Raw genomic sequence first — 18,728 nt, 5'->3', positions numbered from 1 at the left:
GTGGTCAGCATAGAGCCTGACTTGGGGCTTGAACCCACGAACTGTGAGTTCTTTCTCTTTAGAGAGATCATGACCTGAGCCGAAGTTGGATGCTTAACCAACTGAGCCACCCAAGCGTGCATGTATAGAGTATTCTTAGCTGCAGGTTTTTCCCATTCATCACTTTGAATATATCATGCCTCCTTTCTGGCTTGGAAAGTTTCTGCTGAAAAATCTGCTGACAGCTTTATGGGGTTTCCTTTGTATATAACTGTCTTTATCTTGCTGCTTTTAATATTTTTTTTAAAGTTTATTTATTGTGAGAGAGAGACAGAAAGAGCATGAGAGTAGGGGAGGGACAGAGAAAGGGAGAGAGAGAGAAAATCTCAAGCAGGCCCTGTGTTGTCAGTGCAGAGCCTTACATGGAGCTCAATCCCGCAAATCATGAGGTCATGACCTGAGCTAAAACCAAGAGGCAGACACTTAACTGACTGAGCCACCTAGGTGCCCCAATATTTTTTCCTTATCACTATATTTTGCCATTTTAATTACAATATGTCTTGGCATGGATCTGCTTTTATTGATTTTGTTGGGAATTCTATGTGCTTCCTGGATCTGGATATCTGTTTCCTTCCTCAGATTAGGGAAGTTTTCAGGTATTACTTCTTCAAATAAATTCTCTGTCCCCTTTTCTCTCTCTTCTCCTTCTGGGACTCCTATAATACAAATGTTATTACATTTGATGGAGTCACTGGGTTTCCTAAGTCTATTCTTGTTTTGCATAATTCTTTTTTCTGTCTTTTGTTCAGCTTGATTACTTTCCATTACTCTGTCTTTGGGGTCACTAATTCAGTCCTCTGCTTCTTCTAGCCTGCTGTTCATTCCATCAAGCAAATTCTCAAATAATCAAATTTTTAAACGGGTAAAGAATTTGAACAGATATTATTCCAAGGAAGATATGAAATTGGCCATAAGCACATGAAAAAATGCTGAACAATCTTAGTCATTATGGAAATGCAAATCAAAACCACAATGAAATACCATTTCGTACCCACTAGGATAGCTATAAGCAAAAAGCCAGACAAAAACAAGTGTTGATGAGGATCTGGAGTAATTAGAACCTTCACAACATTGCTGGTGGGGATGTAAAATGATGCAGCCACTTTGGAAAAAAGGTTGTCTGTTCCTCAAAAAGTTAAGTATAGAATCACCTTATGACCTAGCAATTCTACTCTTAGACATATACCCAAGAGAATTGAAAACAGATGTTTCATAAACACATGTACACAAATGTTCATAGAAATACCATTCATAATAGATTTAAAAAAATGGAACAACCCACATGTCTAACAGTTGATGAATGGGTAAACAATATGTGGTATATCCATACAATGGAATATTATGCAGCCATGAAGAACGAAGCACTAATTCATGCTACAATGTGAATAAAGCTTAAAAAATCATGCTATATGAAAGAAACCAGACACAAAAAGCCACATATCTGTGATTCCAATGGTGTGAAATGTCTAGAATAGGGAAATCCATAAAGACAAGGTAGATTAGTGGTTGCCAGAGGCTGAGGAGAGGAGGGAATGGTGAGTGACTGCTAACAGGCACAGGATTTGATTTGGGGTTGATAAAAATGTGCATCAGATAGTGTTAATGGTTATACATGATGAATATACTATCCCCGAATTGTACACTTCATTCATTTATTTATTTATTTATTTATTTTTTCAATATATGAAGTTTATTGTCAAATTGGCTTCCATACAACACCCAGTGCTCATCCCAAAAGGTGCCCTCCTCAATACCCATCACCCACCCTCCCCTGCCTCCCACCCCCCATCAACCCTCAGTTTGTTCTCAGTTTTTAAGAGTCTCTTATGCTTTGGCTCTTTCCCACTCTAACCTTTTTTTTTTTTTTCCTTCCTCTCCCCCTGAATTGTACACTTTAAAAGAGTGAGTTTTATAGTGACTTATATCTCAATTTAAAGAAAAAGAAGGAAATTATGAGAAACTGCCACATGATGACTAAATGTAATGTAATATAGGGGCACCTGGGTGGCTCAGTCGGTTAAACGTCCGACTTCGGCTCAGGTCACGATCTCACGGTCTGTGAGTTCAAGCCCCGCGTCGGGCTCTGTGCTGACAGCTCAGAGCCTGGAGCCTGCTTCACATTCTGTGTCTCCCTCTCTCTGCCCCTCCCTCACTCATGCTCTGTCTCTGTCTCTCTCTGTCAAAAATTAATAAACATTAAAAAAAATTTAAATGTAATGTAATATCTTGGAAAGAATCCTGAAATAGAAAAAGGACATTAGGAAGAGATTAAGGAAATCTTACTAAGGTGTGGATTGTAGTTAATAGTAATGTATCAGTATTGGTTCATTAATTGTGGCAAATATATCATACTAATGTAAGATGTTAATAATAGGGAAACCGGGTGTAAGGTATACAGGAATTCTCTATGTTATCTTTGCAATTTTTCTTTAAATTTAAAATTGTCCTAAAATAAAAATTCGATTTAAAAAATGTTCGGCAGATACCTCTGTAGGATTCTGATACGTGGGCACAGAGATGAACAACATGCTGTCCTCTATGCAAGTTGCTCTCTGGGCATCAGGGGAAAGATAAGACAAATACAGGTTCGAAAAGGAGACTGGATGTCAGAAATCAAGAAAAAAAGTGCACTAGAGCTTAAGGGAGAGAGCCCATCAGGTGGAGGCAGTGAGAGGTGGGCACGGAGATGGGTCTTGAAGACGTAAGGGGTCTGGATAGGCAGACAGGGGTGGAGCGTACCAGGGAATACTTCCAGGGGTTCTCACGGCGCTCAGACCTGGAAACTGCGGGCCCATGAGGCCTTGTATGTTTGAGCTGGACCACGGGGTTGGTTCAGGAATAGTGAGGACTTCTTTACACAGGAAGATGAGGTCTTGTTGCTTAGCCTTCTGCTGATGACTGCAGAATTCTTTTCTGTTTGGTCTTTGTTTTAAAGCTGCCTGCTCCAGGGATCTAGAGCATCTGAAACATCACTATTGCAGGATTCAGCCTGCCCAACCCTATCATCCTATTTTGGACTTCGTTTATGGCATTCTGATCGCCCAGCTGATTTTTATGCAAAGTAAGAAGAATAAATTTGACTCCTCCGGGGCCATTTTCATTCACCCCTCCTGCCTCTGAACAAGTTTCAGGTTGCAGAAAGCAAGCAGTTTCAGGGAACAGAGAGCACAGGGTGAACTGTCCCCTATTGTATTTGCAGATCGTCTCCAGAGCGGCCTGTGTCTTGCAGCGGGCTCATGTTGTTCTTTGTCTCTGAGTTTGGGCACATGCTGGTGGCTTTCTCTCTGGGGGTGACACCTGAGGCAGTCCAGGTGAGCTGTGCCAAGGGCCTTAGTGTCCAAGACCTCTTCCTTTGCACCCTGGCCTTCCTCCTCCTCCTTGTACAGAAGGATTTGTTCTCATTTCCTTTACTTCTCCTACCTCTAACCCAGCTGCCTAAGCCGAGAAAAGAGAGAATGCCCTGGGCCGAGGGCCTCAGCCCTCACCCTGAGAAGTCAGGCCACACTGAAACCTGGCACAAGAGTGGCCACCCGAGCCTAGGACCTTGAGGGGGCTCACCTCTCCTGCCTTCACTGGCCAGCGTCAGAACACTGGAGCTATTTAAAATCAAAATTTTAGCTATTTTAAATCAAAATCTATTTGTGGATGCCCCATATCAGTCCATACTTCTTAGAAAGGCTTTGTAATGACATCAGCCCTCCTCCCCCTAATGTACACAAGTAAACCTTGTTTGGTGTAAAACAAAAACCCTTAGAAAACACAAAGAAACACAAAACCTTAGAAAAGCACAGAGAGGAGGAAAAAAAAAACCTTATCGCCAATGTTTCGTGAATCCGCTTCCAGTCATCCGTGTGCACACACGCACAGACAAAAACCGGGTCGTGCCGTGTGCTGTTGTCCGCACCCCGCCTTCTTCCCGTGGTAATGCGTGGTGCACATTCTCCTACAGCAGCCAATACTCAGCTGAAATATTTTTTTTACATGTTTATTTCGACACAGCATGAGCAGGGTAGGGGCAGAGAGAGGGAGAGAAAGAATCCCAAGAAGGCTGCGTGCTCAGTGCAGAGCCTGATGCAGAGTTCAACCCCATGACCATGAGATCATGACCTGAGCCGAAATCAAGAGTTGGACGCTTGACTGACTGAGCCAGCCAGGTGCCCCTGAAATACGATTTTCATTGCCTTGTAGTATTCTGTGGTATGAACCTGTCATTGTATCCTTGCCCAATCCCTTATGTTATTTTATACGTACTTTATCACTCAAACTGATGGTGGTTTTCTCAGGATAAAACCCAGCAATGATATTGCTGCATCAAAGAGCACACTCATCCTCCAGACCTTATTATTACCCAATCTCCTCCGGGAAGGCTGGTCCCAAAGCACACGACCTCCATCTCTGTGTGAGAATCCTCACTGGGGCATTATCATTTCTTTGAATCATTGCGAATTCTATGGCAGTGGAAGATAGATTTGTATGTTCATTCTAGTTTATACTTCCAAATAAGAGTAGGGGTGAATACCTCTTCACATCGCATCTCCTTTCCTGATTTATCACAGGAATCATAATATAAGAAATGACTGTTTCTTGGAGTAAATGCATTTCCCAGCCCAAGGTACTATATTAAGGTATTACAGATAATAAAAGTAACAGCGCCTTGTTATAAATTCTGGGTGAAGGCCAATGGTCTCTCGGTGTTTCTTCTTAATTGATAAAATTCAGTTGTCCGTCTTTTAGCTCAGAATCTTAAAATGCTTTCCAGATCCCAGGTAAACTTGTTAAAACACTTTTTAGGTACTTGTTTGTAGGAGTTCTAATCTGCCTCAGCAACTCCTGACCCTCCGGCCTCACCTCCAGTCTGGGAGTGATGAGAGCAAACCAGTCTGAACTCAGGTACCTGGTTATTTACCTAACTCATACACTTTGCTTATTTTTTTATTATTGGACTCTATTTTGATCTTTGTATTATTGATTTGTCATTCTTTGAAGAAATTGCAAATGGCCCTATGAAGAAACCAGGTTACAGAAAAGCTGAATATAGTGAGATCCCATGTGTCTAAAACACACATATATTTATAGAAAGTCTGGAAGGAAATAACTAAATTATTAACAATTCTGCCTGAGAAGTAGGATTGTGAATGATTTTTCTTTTCTTTTTTTAAGTTTATTTATTTATTTTGAGAGAGACAGAGTGCCAGTGAGGGAGGAGAAGAGAGAGAGGGAGGCAGAGAATCCCAGGCAGGGCTCCACACTGTCAGCATGGAGCCCGATGCAGGGCCCGAACCCGTGAAACCATCGAGATCATGACTTGAGCTGAAACCAAGAGTCAGACGCTTAACTGACTGAGCCACCCAGGCACCCCATGAATGATTTTTCTTTAAACATTTTTGCTTACGTGTTCTTTCTATTTTTTTACAATAGATTAAAAACTAGCGTCCCCAATGTCTTGCATAGTGGTGACATCTAACACCCACCCCCATCGGGCAGCACAAAGAGACATCAAAAGACATCAAAAGATGAGCAAACGATGTGAGTAGGTAATTAGCCACAGAAGGAGAAGCACGAATGGCCAATATGAAGAGGTATTTGTTCTCACTACTCATTGGATGTCTAGATTAGAACATATGATTCCATTTTCACCTATAGAATTAGCAAAGATTTCAAGAAATGACAATGTCTAATGTTGGCAGGAGGCTGGAGAAGTAGGCATTCTCACACACTGATGGGGAATATACTCTGGAAATCAATTTGGCAGGAACATATTACTTTTTGAACATGTCTGTGTACTTGTATATGCATTTAGGGCTGATTCAAATGTCAGGTTCCTTCATGTCAATCTGTGGTGATTTGAGACTTAATGAGGGGTGGAGCTATATCATTTCATCCAGCCCTGTGACCAGAGAGATACTTCAGAAGTGCTTTGGAGGGTGATTATGATATTGATAAATAGTTTAGCACCCTGAATGTACAAGCAGTCGTCAGTCATTGACGGAAAGCCTACTCAGCAGTCAGTGCCTTGCTAGATCCATGAGGGATTCAAGAAGAATAAGGTGGGATTCCTGTTCTCACAGCTGAACTCCAGAGTCAGGACAAAGCTCAGTCCAAAATGGGGAAGTGTGCAGGTAAGCTCGATTGTGAAGTAGAAACTTAAGGGCTCAGCAATCCGCCAGCTCATAATCATCCTTGCAGAAATAGCGAGGACCCTGGGGAGGAGGAGCTCCTGTTTCATTTTCCCTGCTCACTCCATCTTCCTCCCGCACTGATGCTTTGGTGAACACTTACCACGCAGCACGGCGGTTGCATCTGAGTTTGCCTTGTTTCCCTGGCAGGCAGTGAACTCTTTCAAGTGTAGCCCAGGGCAACCCAGATAGTTGATGAGGGAAAGTTTCTGTGTCGAAATATTCCAGGTGACAAATGTAGAAGGAATGATAGCGTTAGAATCTTACTATCTTGCAAAACGTCCGTGGAATAGTGGGTCTAGGCACTGATTGCCAGTGGTGGTTAACATTGTGAGGGACATCTAGTCATCAAGTGCCGCCAATGGGAATATGAAACACTACCTATGTAACGTTCTTGCATGGGTGCCTGGGTGGCTCAGTTGGTTAAGCGTCCCACTTCAGCTCAGGTCATGATCTCATGGTTCATGTGTTAGAGCCCCGTATCAGGCTCTGCACTGACAGCACAGAGCCTGGAGCCTGCTTCGGATTCTGTGTCTCCCTCTCTCTCTCTCTCTCTCTCTCTGCCCCACCCCTGATTGTGCTCTCTCTCTCAAAAATAAATGGAAAGAAAGAAAGAAAGAAAGAAAGAAAGAAAGATTCCTGCCAAACCGCTCTCCCCAAACCCCCCCAAAAAAACAAAACCCAAATCAGATTGAGCCTCTAAATCTAACATTTAATTTATGGGAAATTCAGGGGAGGAGCAACATGTTAAATAATACTAGAGGAATTCAATCAGAAAAATCCAAAATGGGGGAACTCTATGGAAAAATGTACCTTATTCTTCAACAAGTAACAAGGAGGAAGAAAGGAGGGAAGAGGAAACTTTAGGTTAAAACTTTAGACATATCAGTCAAATGCAGTATGTGGACCTTGCTTGGATCCTGATTTAAACAAACCAATTATTAAATATATATATATTAAATTATTAAATTAAATTAAATTAAATTAAATATATTAAATTAAATATAATTAATTTATTAATTATAAATCAATATTTATAAATTATAAATAAATTTATTTTAAATTTATTTTAAATTTATAAAAAATAAAATAAAATATAAATTATACTAAATTAAATATATATTAAATTATTAAATTAAATTAAATATATTAAATTAAATTATTAAATATATATATATATATATATATATATATATATATATATATAATCATGGCAATTTACTACTAAGGGGGCTATCTGATATTAAGGAATTATTGGTGAATCTGTCAGACCTAACAATGTTGCTGTGGTTTTGTAAGCCCTCCACCACCCCGCTTTTTAGAGGCATAAACTTAAATATTTACAGATGGAAAAAAGAAGAAAGGCTGGCGATGGAAAGGGAGATGAGAATAAATGAATAGGTATTAATTCTCCTGAACTACCGGATGTGATTGCAGGTTGACTGGGGAGTGTGACACCCTCTTCCCCGATCCTTTCCCTTTGCCACAAGCTCCGACTAAAGCATGCCTGAGACTGTCAACTGAACAAAATGTGCCCTCGAGAAAAAGAACACACTAGCAAAATGCAGTACTTCCATCACGTGCAGAAAACTGGAATCGGCCTCAGACCGTGCCCGCGGCGGTGGTCAGGCCTCCCGCGGATCCGGCTGATAGCACACTTCCTGCTTCAGGGACTGTGTTCTTTTGTGTGGCTTCTCTGAGCCCACCGCCTGCATAAATCTGCTGCTTTCTACCCAGACACTGTTGCTTCACTTGGAAATAATTATCTCCTTCTCCACATGCACCCTGTTCCCTTCACCCACATCCCTTATCATGCCATGATAATCACACACTGAAGCAGATGTAAAAGGCACAAATGGAGCATTTGCTTGACGACTCGAGAGCCTTGTGTCATTGCACACAAAGAAGAAAGTGAGGAGGAGCCCAATCTGCCATCGCAGGACTCACACTGGAACATGTACCCATTAAAGAACAATTGAGTGGATTTTTTAGAGCTAGAATTTTTTTCCCCCATTAGTTCTCGCAGCAAACCAGGAAGAGTGGTAGTTATAGTTGCTGGCTTTTCAAGCCAGGACCCTAAGATACAGAGCTGTTGTTACCAGTCTAGAATTATGTTTGTCTTATGAAATCATTTGTGAATCCACAAATAATTACTGTGCACCTGCTGGGCCAGGTTCTGAGAATATTACTCCCATTACGAGGTAGACATGGTCTGTGCTTCTCCACATGGCTGGAGCTTCTCTGGGCAGAGGGTGGAACGAGAGGGAGTTAGCAGGGACTGACTAGATGGTTTGAGCTTTGTAGGTTGTAGGGATTTTGTCTAATTGGATGGGAATCCGGTGGAGGCTTGTAGTCAAAGGAGTGACACGGTCCAATTTATGTTTGAAAAGATTATTCTGGCTCCTGTGTGGAAGATGGGCTGAGGTTAGGGTTGGAGGGATGGAGAATAGAGGCTGGAGGTCAATTAGAGATTACAGAGGTGGCCCAGGAGAGGGAAGGTGGTAAGCTGGACTAGGGATGGATTCTGGATAAGGTAGAGTTGGCAGGATTTGCTGATGGATTGGCTGTTGGGGAAGAGAAGAAAGAGAGCAAGGAAGTCTCTAAAGTTTTTGGCCTGAGCAGTTGGGTGTTTGGTATTTCCATAGGGCAGAATGGATGAAAAACAGGTTGAGGGAGAAATCTTCATTTCTATTTTTAGACTGTTAACTTTGAGACGTCAATCAGTCATCCCTGTGGAGATGAGTTGGCATTTGGATAGAGAGATCTGGAGTTCTGGGGAGAGACCTGAGGTGGAAATACAGATTTGGGAGTCAATGGCTCTCAGATTGGTTAAGATTACCTAAGGAGACTGAAGATACAGAAGACAAAGGACACTCTACATGTAAGAGGGGGCAGGGGAGGAGCAAACGCAGCAAATCCCTTACGTGCTCCAGCAGCTCACCCCGCCTTCAGAATGTGCCACAAGCCAGTGAGGTACGAAGAAACACATGACGGAGAGAAGTCATGGTAGACAAGAGAAAAGAGCCTGCCATGAAGTAGGGGTGGCAGCTGGGCAGAAATGCTGCAGGACGAACTGGTACGATAATAACAGAGGTGTCTGCCAGGGTTGGGAACATAGAGGTCAACTGTGCGGGCTCCAAGTGTGGCGCCCCCTTGATGAGGGAGCCCTCTGCCAGAGTTCTTGTAGCAAAAGAAAAAGGAAACCACGATTGGTCAAACTCTGGCAGAGTTTGTCATGAAGGGAAAGGAAGAAATGGCGCAGGAGCTAGGGGAAGATATGCTGTCAAGGAGGTGAAGCTTTAGTGTTGGGTTGTTTGGATCTTTGGCTTTTAGAGATCCGAGGTAATAGAACGAGTCTGTGCTGACACAGGGCAAACTGATGATTCAGGAGAGAGAGAAGGCATACTTGTAGAGAGCTGAGAACCAAAGGTTGGGAAGCGTAGGTTGGGGGTTGCCCTTAGAGAGAAGAGACATCTGTCATCACAGCAGGGAAAGCAGAAGGTGTGACATTCTTTCTCCAAGTCTCTTTGACGCTCAGAGGCCCCTTGTGTGTGCACCACTTGAGCAAGGCCCGCTCTCTGAATTGTCAGTAGAGGAAACCAGAGACCAAAAATTCTCAGCCCAGAGGAGTGCATATAGCTAATGATGGACTTTCAGACACCACACTGGAAAGACATAGCTGGGCTGTGAAGAGTGTCTTGTTGGTTTCCCTGAAGCCACACTTTTTGGGTGATCATCTACGCCATTTAGGTATAAGACTGGCCATGGAAGTTGCATCATTTTTTCCCATAGGATCCCTTAACCAAGTCATGAGTCCTCAAGCATTAAAAGGAATAGCACCTGAGCCCTGAGCTGGCTTCACCTCTGTAGATCTTTTTATTTTTTTATTAAAAAAAATTTTTTTATTAGTTTTCTTCATTTTTGAGAGGCAGAGAGAGAGCGCATGTGGGGGAGGGGCAGAGACAGAGGGAGACACAGAATCCGAAGCGGGCTCCAGGTTCTGAGCTGTCAGCACAGAGCCCAATGCGGGGCCCGAACTCACGAACTATGAGATCATGACCTGAGCTGAAGTCAGATGCTCAGCCGACGAAGCCACTCAGGCGCCCCACCTGTAGATTTTATTTTGTGCCCTGGGGTTGTATTTTAAGACTAAGTTCATTGCCCTTTTAGAATTGACTCCCAGGGGAAAGATTGTGTCTCCCAAAAATTTACCATAATTACTTTCATGAGGAAACAAGAATATTTGACCAATCGTGGTTTCCTTTTTCTTTTCCTACAAGAACTCTCAGAAATAAATGTAATGCTTGATCACAAGAACTTAGAGTTTTGACCTCTTAGGTTTTTATTTTCTATTTTTATATCTTTTCTTTTGTTTCATTTTTTATTTTTTTTTTACTTTGAAATAATAGCAGATTCACATGCAGTTTTAAGAAATAATACCAAAGGATCCTGTGAACTCTTTGCCTGGTTTCTCCCAATGGTGACATCTTACAAGACTATAGTACAGTTTCACAACCAGATATTGATATTGATTCAGTCAAGATACAGAACATTCCATCTCTCCAAGAATGCATGATGCTGCCCTTTTATAGCCACTCTCTTCTGTCCCCACCGTCTCCTTAACCTTTGGTAATTGCTAACCTGTTCTCCATTTCTATAGTTTCGTCATTTCAAGAATGTTATATACATTATGTAACTTTTGGGGATTGGCTTTTTTTCACTCAACATAGTTTTCTGGAAATTCATTCAAGTTGTTGCATGTATCAGTGATTTGCTCCTTTGTGGATGAGTAGTACTCTGTGACGTGGATGTAACACAGTTTATTTAATTCATCCTTTGAAGGGCATCTGGGTCATTTCCAGTTTGGAGACTATCACCAATAAGGCTGCTACAAACATTCATGTACAGATTTTGATGTGAATGTGAGTTTTCACTTTTCTGAGCTTCTATCTTTTCTAGTGAATTGTATTAGGTCTTTTTCTGTGAATGAATAGTATATAATCATCAATAAACAAAGGCCATCTACTTTCTTCTTCGTGATTGCTATTAGCATGCTATTACCCTCTATCTTCACAGCTTCCCAGTCTCTGACTCCTCTCATGGGCTGGAAAAAAGCAGATGAAAGTTGGAAGAGTTACGTAGCATGTTTGTGGGTCAAGTGGAGCCTGGGTTCTGGTATATGGTCTCAACTCCTGGCTTTTATATGAAAGCTGCTGCAGTTCTTAAGATACAGTTTATTTTTATTCTTCTCTCCAGGATTCTGGACTCTAGCAACCATGTTGGTTTCAAGTGGCTTGTGTAGAACAGGCTCAGAGATGTGGTTGGGCATTCTTTCATGTATGTAGGCAATCAAAAGTCCTAAAGGAGATGGAAGCACAGTTGACCCCCTAGCCCTACTTCAGGCTGGGTGTAAGATTTGAAATTAAGATAATCACTTCATGGAACCACGGTTTATACCATCTCTGCTGAAAAGAATGCTGGATTCAAAGAAAGAGACAGAATGAATCCACCATGAAACCCAACCCAATATTTTTGTTGAAGCCACGTCTGATAGACCATCGATGGAGGAATGAAGGATGGGAAAGCACGTGCACCAGTTCATTATCTAGAACGGTCTAAAGTGACGCATACAGGGGTGCCTGGGTGGCTCAGTCAGTTATGGGTCCGATTCTTGATCTCAGTTCCGGTCTTGATCTTGGGGTCATGAGTTCGAGCCCTGTGTTGCACTCTGCGCTGGGTGCGAAGCCTACTTAATAAATAATAAGTAAATAAATAATAAAGTGACACATACAGCTAGATATGGCCCTCACTCTGCTGTACTAGCATAATATCTAGAAGCCAAATTTTATTTGCTCATTTATTTCACTCAACACTCTGCTCACTGGGTGCCCGGTTCGGGTGGGGGCTGGAAACTGAGGAATTAAGATGTTCTTCTTAAGTTCAAGGAGCTCACCGTCCAGTGGGAGAGGCAGATAAATGTTTAGATAGTCATGACATGATGCACCAAGTGCTATTCTAAAGTTTGCAAGTAGCAGTGGTGACAGCAGCAGCCTCCAGTGAGGAGGGGGTGGCGTCAGCATTGGGTGCAGGAATGTGGCCTTGCCTGTGGTTGTGACTAATCTTCTGCCCTCCCTTTATTCTTGTCTGTTTTCTAAGCTTTCCTGATAATTCTACCCAGTATATTCCCAGTAAATTATCTGTCTACTTAAATCAACCAGACAGTGTTGATGGAGAGATAGGCCACTGGTCTCAGATTCCTAGGAAAACTTCCAGAATTGTTTTTTTTGTGTGTGTAAATGTAGCACGAAGCCTTACGTGGTATAAAATGTTGAAATACTTCCATGTCAGTTGGTAAATAGACACCGGCTCTACCCCCATGGGACCCCAAATTCCCTGGTCCCTCCCTTCATTCCCTGTCCCCTATGATCTGTCATCTCAAGGGGTTACACCAGGCAGAGGTGCTCTGGTGGCATTCTTCCTGATTGACAGGTGCTTCTGGTGAAGCACTGAATGTATACAGTATACACATATAGGTGGATGTATGTAAGTATGTGGAAGGTGTATATTCATGACAAATTCATCCCAATGGGGTGAATCCTACTACACACACATACTACTACACATTCTGTATGGCTAATGTGAGATCTTTCCATATCAGCACTTGTAGCCTTTTCAAATGGCTCTTTGGCAATCCATTCCGTGGATTTAACCATAGATGATTTAATCAGTTTGGGGAGGTTTCAAAAAATAGAGATGCCCTGCCCTCATTTCTTAACACCAACTTCAAGATGAAGATTCAGGAAGTCTAGGAAAGGGTTGACTCTGTGAATTTTCCAAACTTTCCAGGTGGTTCTGATTATCGGCCAGGTCTGGGATTTTTTTGGCAGAAGCAATGCATCAGTTCACCCTACAAATATGGAAAGCCCACAAAAAGCCATGAAGCTTCATTTTTTTTAAAGAAGGTCTACCTTCTCCTCTCTGGGGCACAAGATATAAAATAAACAATATAAAAACCTGTGTTGAAAGGCTTCCAATACTTCAGTTCATCATTGCCCTGGCTTGCTACCAGACTGTAAATTTTCTCTGGTTAGCAATAACTAAAAGGAATGCCATTCTGGAAGCAAGATGAGGGGCAGAGACCTCTCAGTAAGTTCCAGATATCGAGGCCAAGCTTTTGCTTCTTCCAAAGAACACTGCTGTCCCTCCTGTATTTAGAATAAATTCAACTTTGATTGTCCTCCAGGAACTGAGCAGTGGCCAAACATCAGTATTTCTTCAGATTTGGAAATGAATTTTGATTGTTTCTTCATAAGTCGGCATAATGCTTAGATAATCAACTGCAGTTCTTGGCAAAGATTAAAATGTGAACTCAGTTCACCACTCCCAGACTATCTGGAAACCAGGAAAGTATATTTATGGGAAAAGAGGTTTATATAAATACTTTCTTCAGTGACCCACATGATGGAGTTGAGAATAAATATCTTGCTTTTGGTGGATGATACCAAATTAGGTGGAGCTGGCAACATCCCAACACTGAGAACTAAACTCAATATGACCCTTTTAGATTGGCCTTGACAAGAAAAAAAAAAAAAATGATTCGCACCATAAATACAAGATGAGAAATGGCTCACAAGCACTATAGTAAAAAATAAAATGTTACAGAGTTTCAAAGTTAACAGCTGGTTCGTAACTCCAAAATTAGTCAGCAATAGGGAAAATATTGGGAAAACAAAAGAACATAATGCTGGAATGTTAATGTGGAGAAGATAAGCACAATTTCTGAATACTTTCCCACATATGGCCTTTGTAGGGCCTTAGCTAGAGAACACGCCTATCCAGTTAGGGCCTTCATAATTTGGGAAGACTATCTAAAAACAATTCAGTGGGCCCTGAGAACTGTGGGTGGCTGAGATGACCAGGGGTGGGGTGGAGAATCTCTAAGAGACATTTTAAGCTAAATGGAATTAGTAAACATATCAGAAAGAGAACTCAAAAACGGCCTAAAAACTATCTTCTAATATTCATGGTGTGATTATAAAGAGAGTGTTGAATATCTTTTTCTCTCTTCCACAGAGGGCACACCTGGAAATCAAGAGGTGAATATTAATAATTCAGATTAAGCTAGGTCTAAGGATGAGTTTGCTTGAAGTAGATTAGTGGGCCGGTGTGTCGTAGCTGGAGAGCACAGAGCATGGACTCTGGAGCCAGACTGCCCGGGTTCACATCCCGTTCCACCACTTACTCCCTGTGAGGCCTTGGGCAGGCCTTACTTTCCCTCAAGCTACCTCACTTTTCCATGTGAGTAGTGGGGAGGCCAAGAGCGTCAGCCTTATAACATCATGGGAAGGATGGCATGAGATGATTATGCAAAGCCCCGAGAAGTGTGTGGTTATTGGCTGATGACTATGGATAGGAAAACTTCGAGAACAGGCTCCTGGAAGTGATTCTTGAGTCTCTTCTTAGGCATTTGAAAGACTATCTCAAACTAATGGTTAAATCTGTAGTGCTAATTCGAGTCAACACTGTGAAGGACACATGGTTTAGTCATAATTTCAAAATTGCCTCATTCTATCACATTCTTATCTCACAAAATTATTAACCTTATATACCCAGTGGTGTCTGCCTTGCACACAATATACATAGTCAATCACTATTCAGTCAGGATTACAAGCCTGAATATGTTCATGAGAATATTTGCTCCTTAATCTTTTGATATTGCAGAAACATTAGCAAATAGTCTTCATAACAAATCATAAAATACGTTCCTCCCTGAATTTTGTCTCAATGAACCAGTTTAATTCAATTTAATTAAATTCCATTCAGTTTAAGTAACCATTATTGAAGACCTGTGTTAGGCCCTTTCTAAAGGCTAGTAATGCTTGTCTCCTGCCTTTAGAGACTGCATAGTCTACCAAGAAAAGGGTGAAAGAAAAACAGTTCATTTTAATATCGTGTGATAGATGGCACATTTCAGGTGCCAACTGCTATGTAGAAGCATAGAGCCTGACTGATGACTTTTGCCTGGGAATCACCAAAGGCTCACAGAAGCTCAGACATTGAACTGAACTTCGAAGAAAGTGGGGAAGTGAGAGCGTTTCTTGAGGTGAAGCTGAGAGGAGATCTAGGAGTGACAGCTTCTGTCAGGTCCAGGGACCGCACTTGGCACGCAGAGTGAGGAACATGGTGGCATGAGGAAGAGGAGGCATGGTGAGGGGACAGGAGCTGTTGCTCCAGGGGCTGATAGCACTGAGCGACACTTCCTGGCTCTGCTGGCACCCTGCCCTGCCTCGGGGTCCATCAGTGGCCAATCGTGGGAATGGACGGGGTGGCCTCTCCCAGTTCCTCTCCTGCCCTCTGTGTTGGGAAGAAATTCATGTAACTTGTAGGGACTCCATATCCTGAATAGAGAAAAAAAAAAGTCCACATTTCAACACTGTGGTCTCAGGGAAGTAATGCCCCTCTTTATATATAAGGAAGAGTTGAACAAACACTGGATTTAGAGTCAGTTTCTAGGCTTGGGTTCAAATCCCAGCTCTGGGGACATCAGGTTGGCTCAGTCAGAAGAACACGCAGTTATTGATCTTAGGGTTGTGAGTTTGAGCCCCATATTGGGTGTAGAGATTACTTTAAAATAAAATCTTAAAAAAAAAAATCCCAGCTCTGTCATGTAACTGTCTATTCTGGGTAGGCCGTTCATTGGCACTCAAGTTTTTCTGGACAAGGGCTTAATATGTTCAGCTCAGAGGACCCTGATAAGGATGAGATGAGAGAGTGCATATGAAAGCAGCCAGCTTAAAGTAGATGTTCCATTGACATTTGAGTGATTTTTTGATATTGTTACTGTTTTTATTTTGCCTAAGTAATGTTGGCATAGAGCTATGACATTTCCAAATGATCATGAACATGAAGCAGTATTAGGGGCAACAAGAACTCTGAGGCTAAGGGTTTAAGCTGCACCTCCTCCACTGAAAACTCAGAGTAAGAATCATATGTGTGTGTGTATGTGTTTATCTGTCTGTCTATCATCTATCTATCTATCATCTATTTTTAACCATTCTTACACATTTGGACCAAATCATTTTCAAAACAGTAAATAGTAAATGCCAGAGTAAGACATCTTATCTGTGATAAATGGAGTAGAAGGAACTTTTTCCTCCAACTCTGTTTCTTTTTTTTTTTAAGTTTATTTGTGTGTGTGTGTGTGTGTGTGTGAGAGAGAGAGATAGAGTGCGAATGGAGGAGGGGCCGAGAGAGAGAGAGAGAGAGAGAGAGGGAGGGAGACACAGAATCTGAAGCAGGCTCCAGGCTCTGAGCTGTCAGCACAGAGCCCGATGTGGGGCTCAAGCTCACAGACCATGAGATCACGACCTGAGCCAAAATCGAAAGCTCACGGACTGAGCCACCTGGGTGCCCCTCCTCAACTCTGTTTCTAAGGATTCTGGTAATATCTGCCCAAATCACAGAAGTATGTTAGAAGAAGGCACTCATTCAGTTTATTTCTATGTTTCAAATTGGTGCAAGTATAGAACACTCTATGGTAAAGTGGGAAAATTTAAGAAACCCCACCCACGCCCTGGATGTTTTTGTGAAACTTTCCATAATAAGAACAATAAGGAGAAATAGTAGGGGCCCCCGGGTGTCTCAGTTGATTAAGCATCTGACTTTGGCTCAGGTCATGATCTTGTGGTTCATGAGTTCAAGCCCTGCATTGGGCTCTGCACTGACAGTGCAGTCTACTTGGGATTCTCTCTCTCCTCCTCTCTGTGTCCCTCCCCCACTTGCACTCTCTATTTGTCTCAAAATAATAAATAAATAAATAAATAAATAAATAAATAAATTTAAAAAAGAAAAGAGAGCAAGGTGGGTGGTGGTGGAGAACACAGACATCCTTGAAGATCCGGGCTTAGAGTAGGTTAGGGGACCTCTTTTAATCTCCCTTCAGACATTGGGGTTGTTTTCTCACTGATGTTTTCCTAAATAATAAGAAGGCAGTTCTGTTATAAATCAGTCCTTGGGGTTACAAGGAGGGCAGCCGTGGTGCCACTGACCAAGTCAGTCCCCACCCAGCAGGCTCAGGATCCTGAGGAGACAAAGCTGCATATATGTTCCTGAGCACCAGCTTGTCTCTGGACATGGCCAATGGCCCCAGCATCATTAACAGGAAGTCTTTATTTTCAAGGCTGGGCAGGAGAGAGGCAGCTGGACAAGGAGTGTTCAGTGCTTTGCTATGGTACAAGGTCAAGGCCTTTTTCAAATCAAATGACAAATGACAGATCGTCCTTTGTCCATCCATTGCTGAGTGACACCCGAGGCCCCAGGAGGAATAGTTGGTGCCCGTCATGAGACGCCAGGCCCTCATCACATGCTTGTGTCAGACTCTAAACTAAGAGGCGATGAGCCGGCCTTGCGGTCCTGCTCCTGATGTCTGGCCAATGTCTCTGCTTTCACCCTGTTCTCTTCTTTGATATCTGGTTTCACAGATGCCAAATACAAACCTCATTGATTCAGCATTTGGGATCACTGGACCTGAACAAACTGAAGTTTTCCCTTGCAACACCTTTAGTGAAGGATTTGATTAAGCAAGCAACATAAAAAGTTGTTAGAGGAAAGGGAGATTTAACCCACTTACAATAATAAATGTATTAAAAACAACTTTAAGTAGGGTTGGTATGTTAGCCTTTGGTGGTAGATAGGTTTTCTATTTTGGCCCTTTTCCATTTGGTTGGCATGATGTTATGTCTGAGTTTATTTAAAATAGTGCTGGAGCGCCTGGGTGGCTCAGTCGGTTGAGCGACCAACTTCGGCTTGGGTCATAATCTCACGGTTTGTGAGTTCGAGCCCCGCATCAGGCTCTGTGCTGACAGCTCAGAGCCTGGAGCCTGCTTCCAATTCTGTGTCTCCCTCTCTCTCTCTGCCCCTCCCCTACTCATGCTCTGTCTCTGTCTCAGAAATAAACATTAAAAAAAATAAATAAATAAAATAATAAAACAGTGCTGTGGTTGATTAGCAATGTCTCTCTGGGCTCATGAAGGATATCAGAAGTGGTAGGAAATAGGCCGGGTATTTGCTTCCTTGGTAGCATTCAAACCTCTTTTAGAAACAGCTGTGTGAAGAAAACAAATAAAATTAAAGCAAATGACATTAAATAAGCATTTGTTATGTTTTAGACCTATGCTAGCTATCATAATTATTTTTTTCATTTGATTCTCATTGTACTCTGAAAATTAGTAATGATTATTTCAATCTTACAAATGGGGAAGTTGAGTCCTATAGTTGACAAAAGTCACATAGCCAGTTAGTGGAGCCACATTACAGATGAAGGTTTGTTTGACTCCAAAGTCTATGCTCTTTCAGTTAAAATAAAAAGGACCTCTAGTTAACAATACATTAAGAGACTCAGTACAGGGTGCCTGAGTGGCTCAGTAGGTTAAGCTGACTCAGTTTCAGCTCAGGTCATGATCTTGTGGCTTAATGGGTTCAGGCCCCACATTGGGCTCTGCACTGACAAGTGTG

The 18,728-nt window shown here is 42.1% G+C and overlaps 1 protein-coding gene across 7 annotated transcripts in view; it reads left to right on the top strand.

The window, feature by feature from the left end:
- Positions 1 to 16,964, top strand: part of PPP1R36 (protein phosphatase 1 regulatory subunit 36) — a 53,327-nt gene extending 36,363 nt beyond the window's left edge. For 5 of the 7 annotated variants that reach the window (XM_049611476.1, XM_049611473.1, XM_049611472.1 and 2 more), the window contains 2 exons: positions 2,975 to 3,100; positions 3,239 to 7,151. In XM_049611476.1, the coding sequence (XP_049467433.1) occupies positions 2,975 to 3,100; positions 3,239 to 3,587 (475 nt within the window). In that variant the 3' untranslated portion in view covers positions 3,588 to 7,151. Of the gene's footprint in view, positions 1 to 2,974; positions 3,144 to 3,238; positions 7,152 to 7,652 lie in introns of those variants that run through there. The other 2 variants (XM_049611474.1, XM_049611478.1) reach the window with 2 other exon arrangements.
- The last annotated feature ends 1,764 nt before the right edge of the window (positions 16,965 to 18,728 follow it).

The sequence above is a fragment of the Panthera uncia genome (assembly GCF_023721935.1).
Source record: "Panthera uncia isolate 11264 chromosome B3 unlocalized genomic scaffold, Puncia_PCG_1.0 HiC_scaffold_1, whole genome shotgun sequence".
Lineage (NCBI taxonomy): Eukaryota > Metazoa > Chordata > Mammalia > Carnivora > Felidae > Panthera > Panthera uncia.
This window is presented reverse-complemented; position numbering and strand designations above follow the sequence as displayed.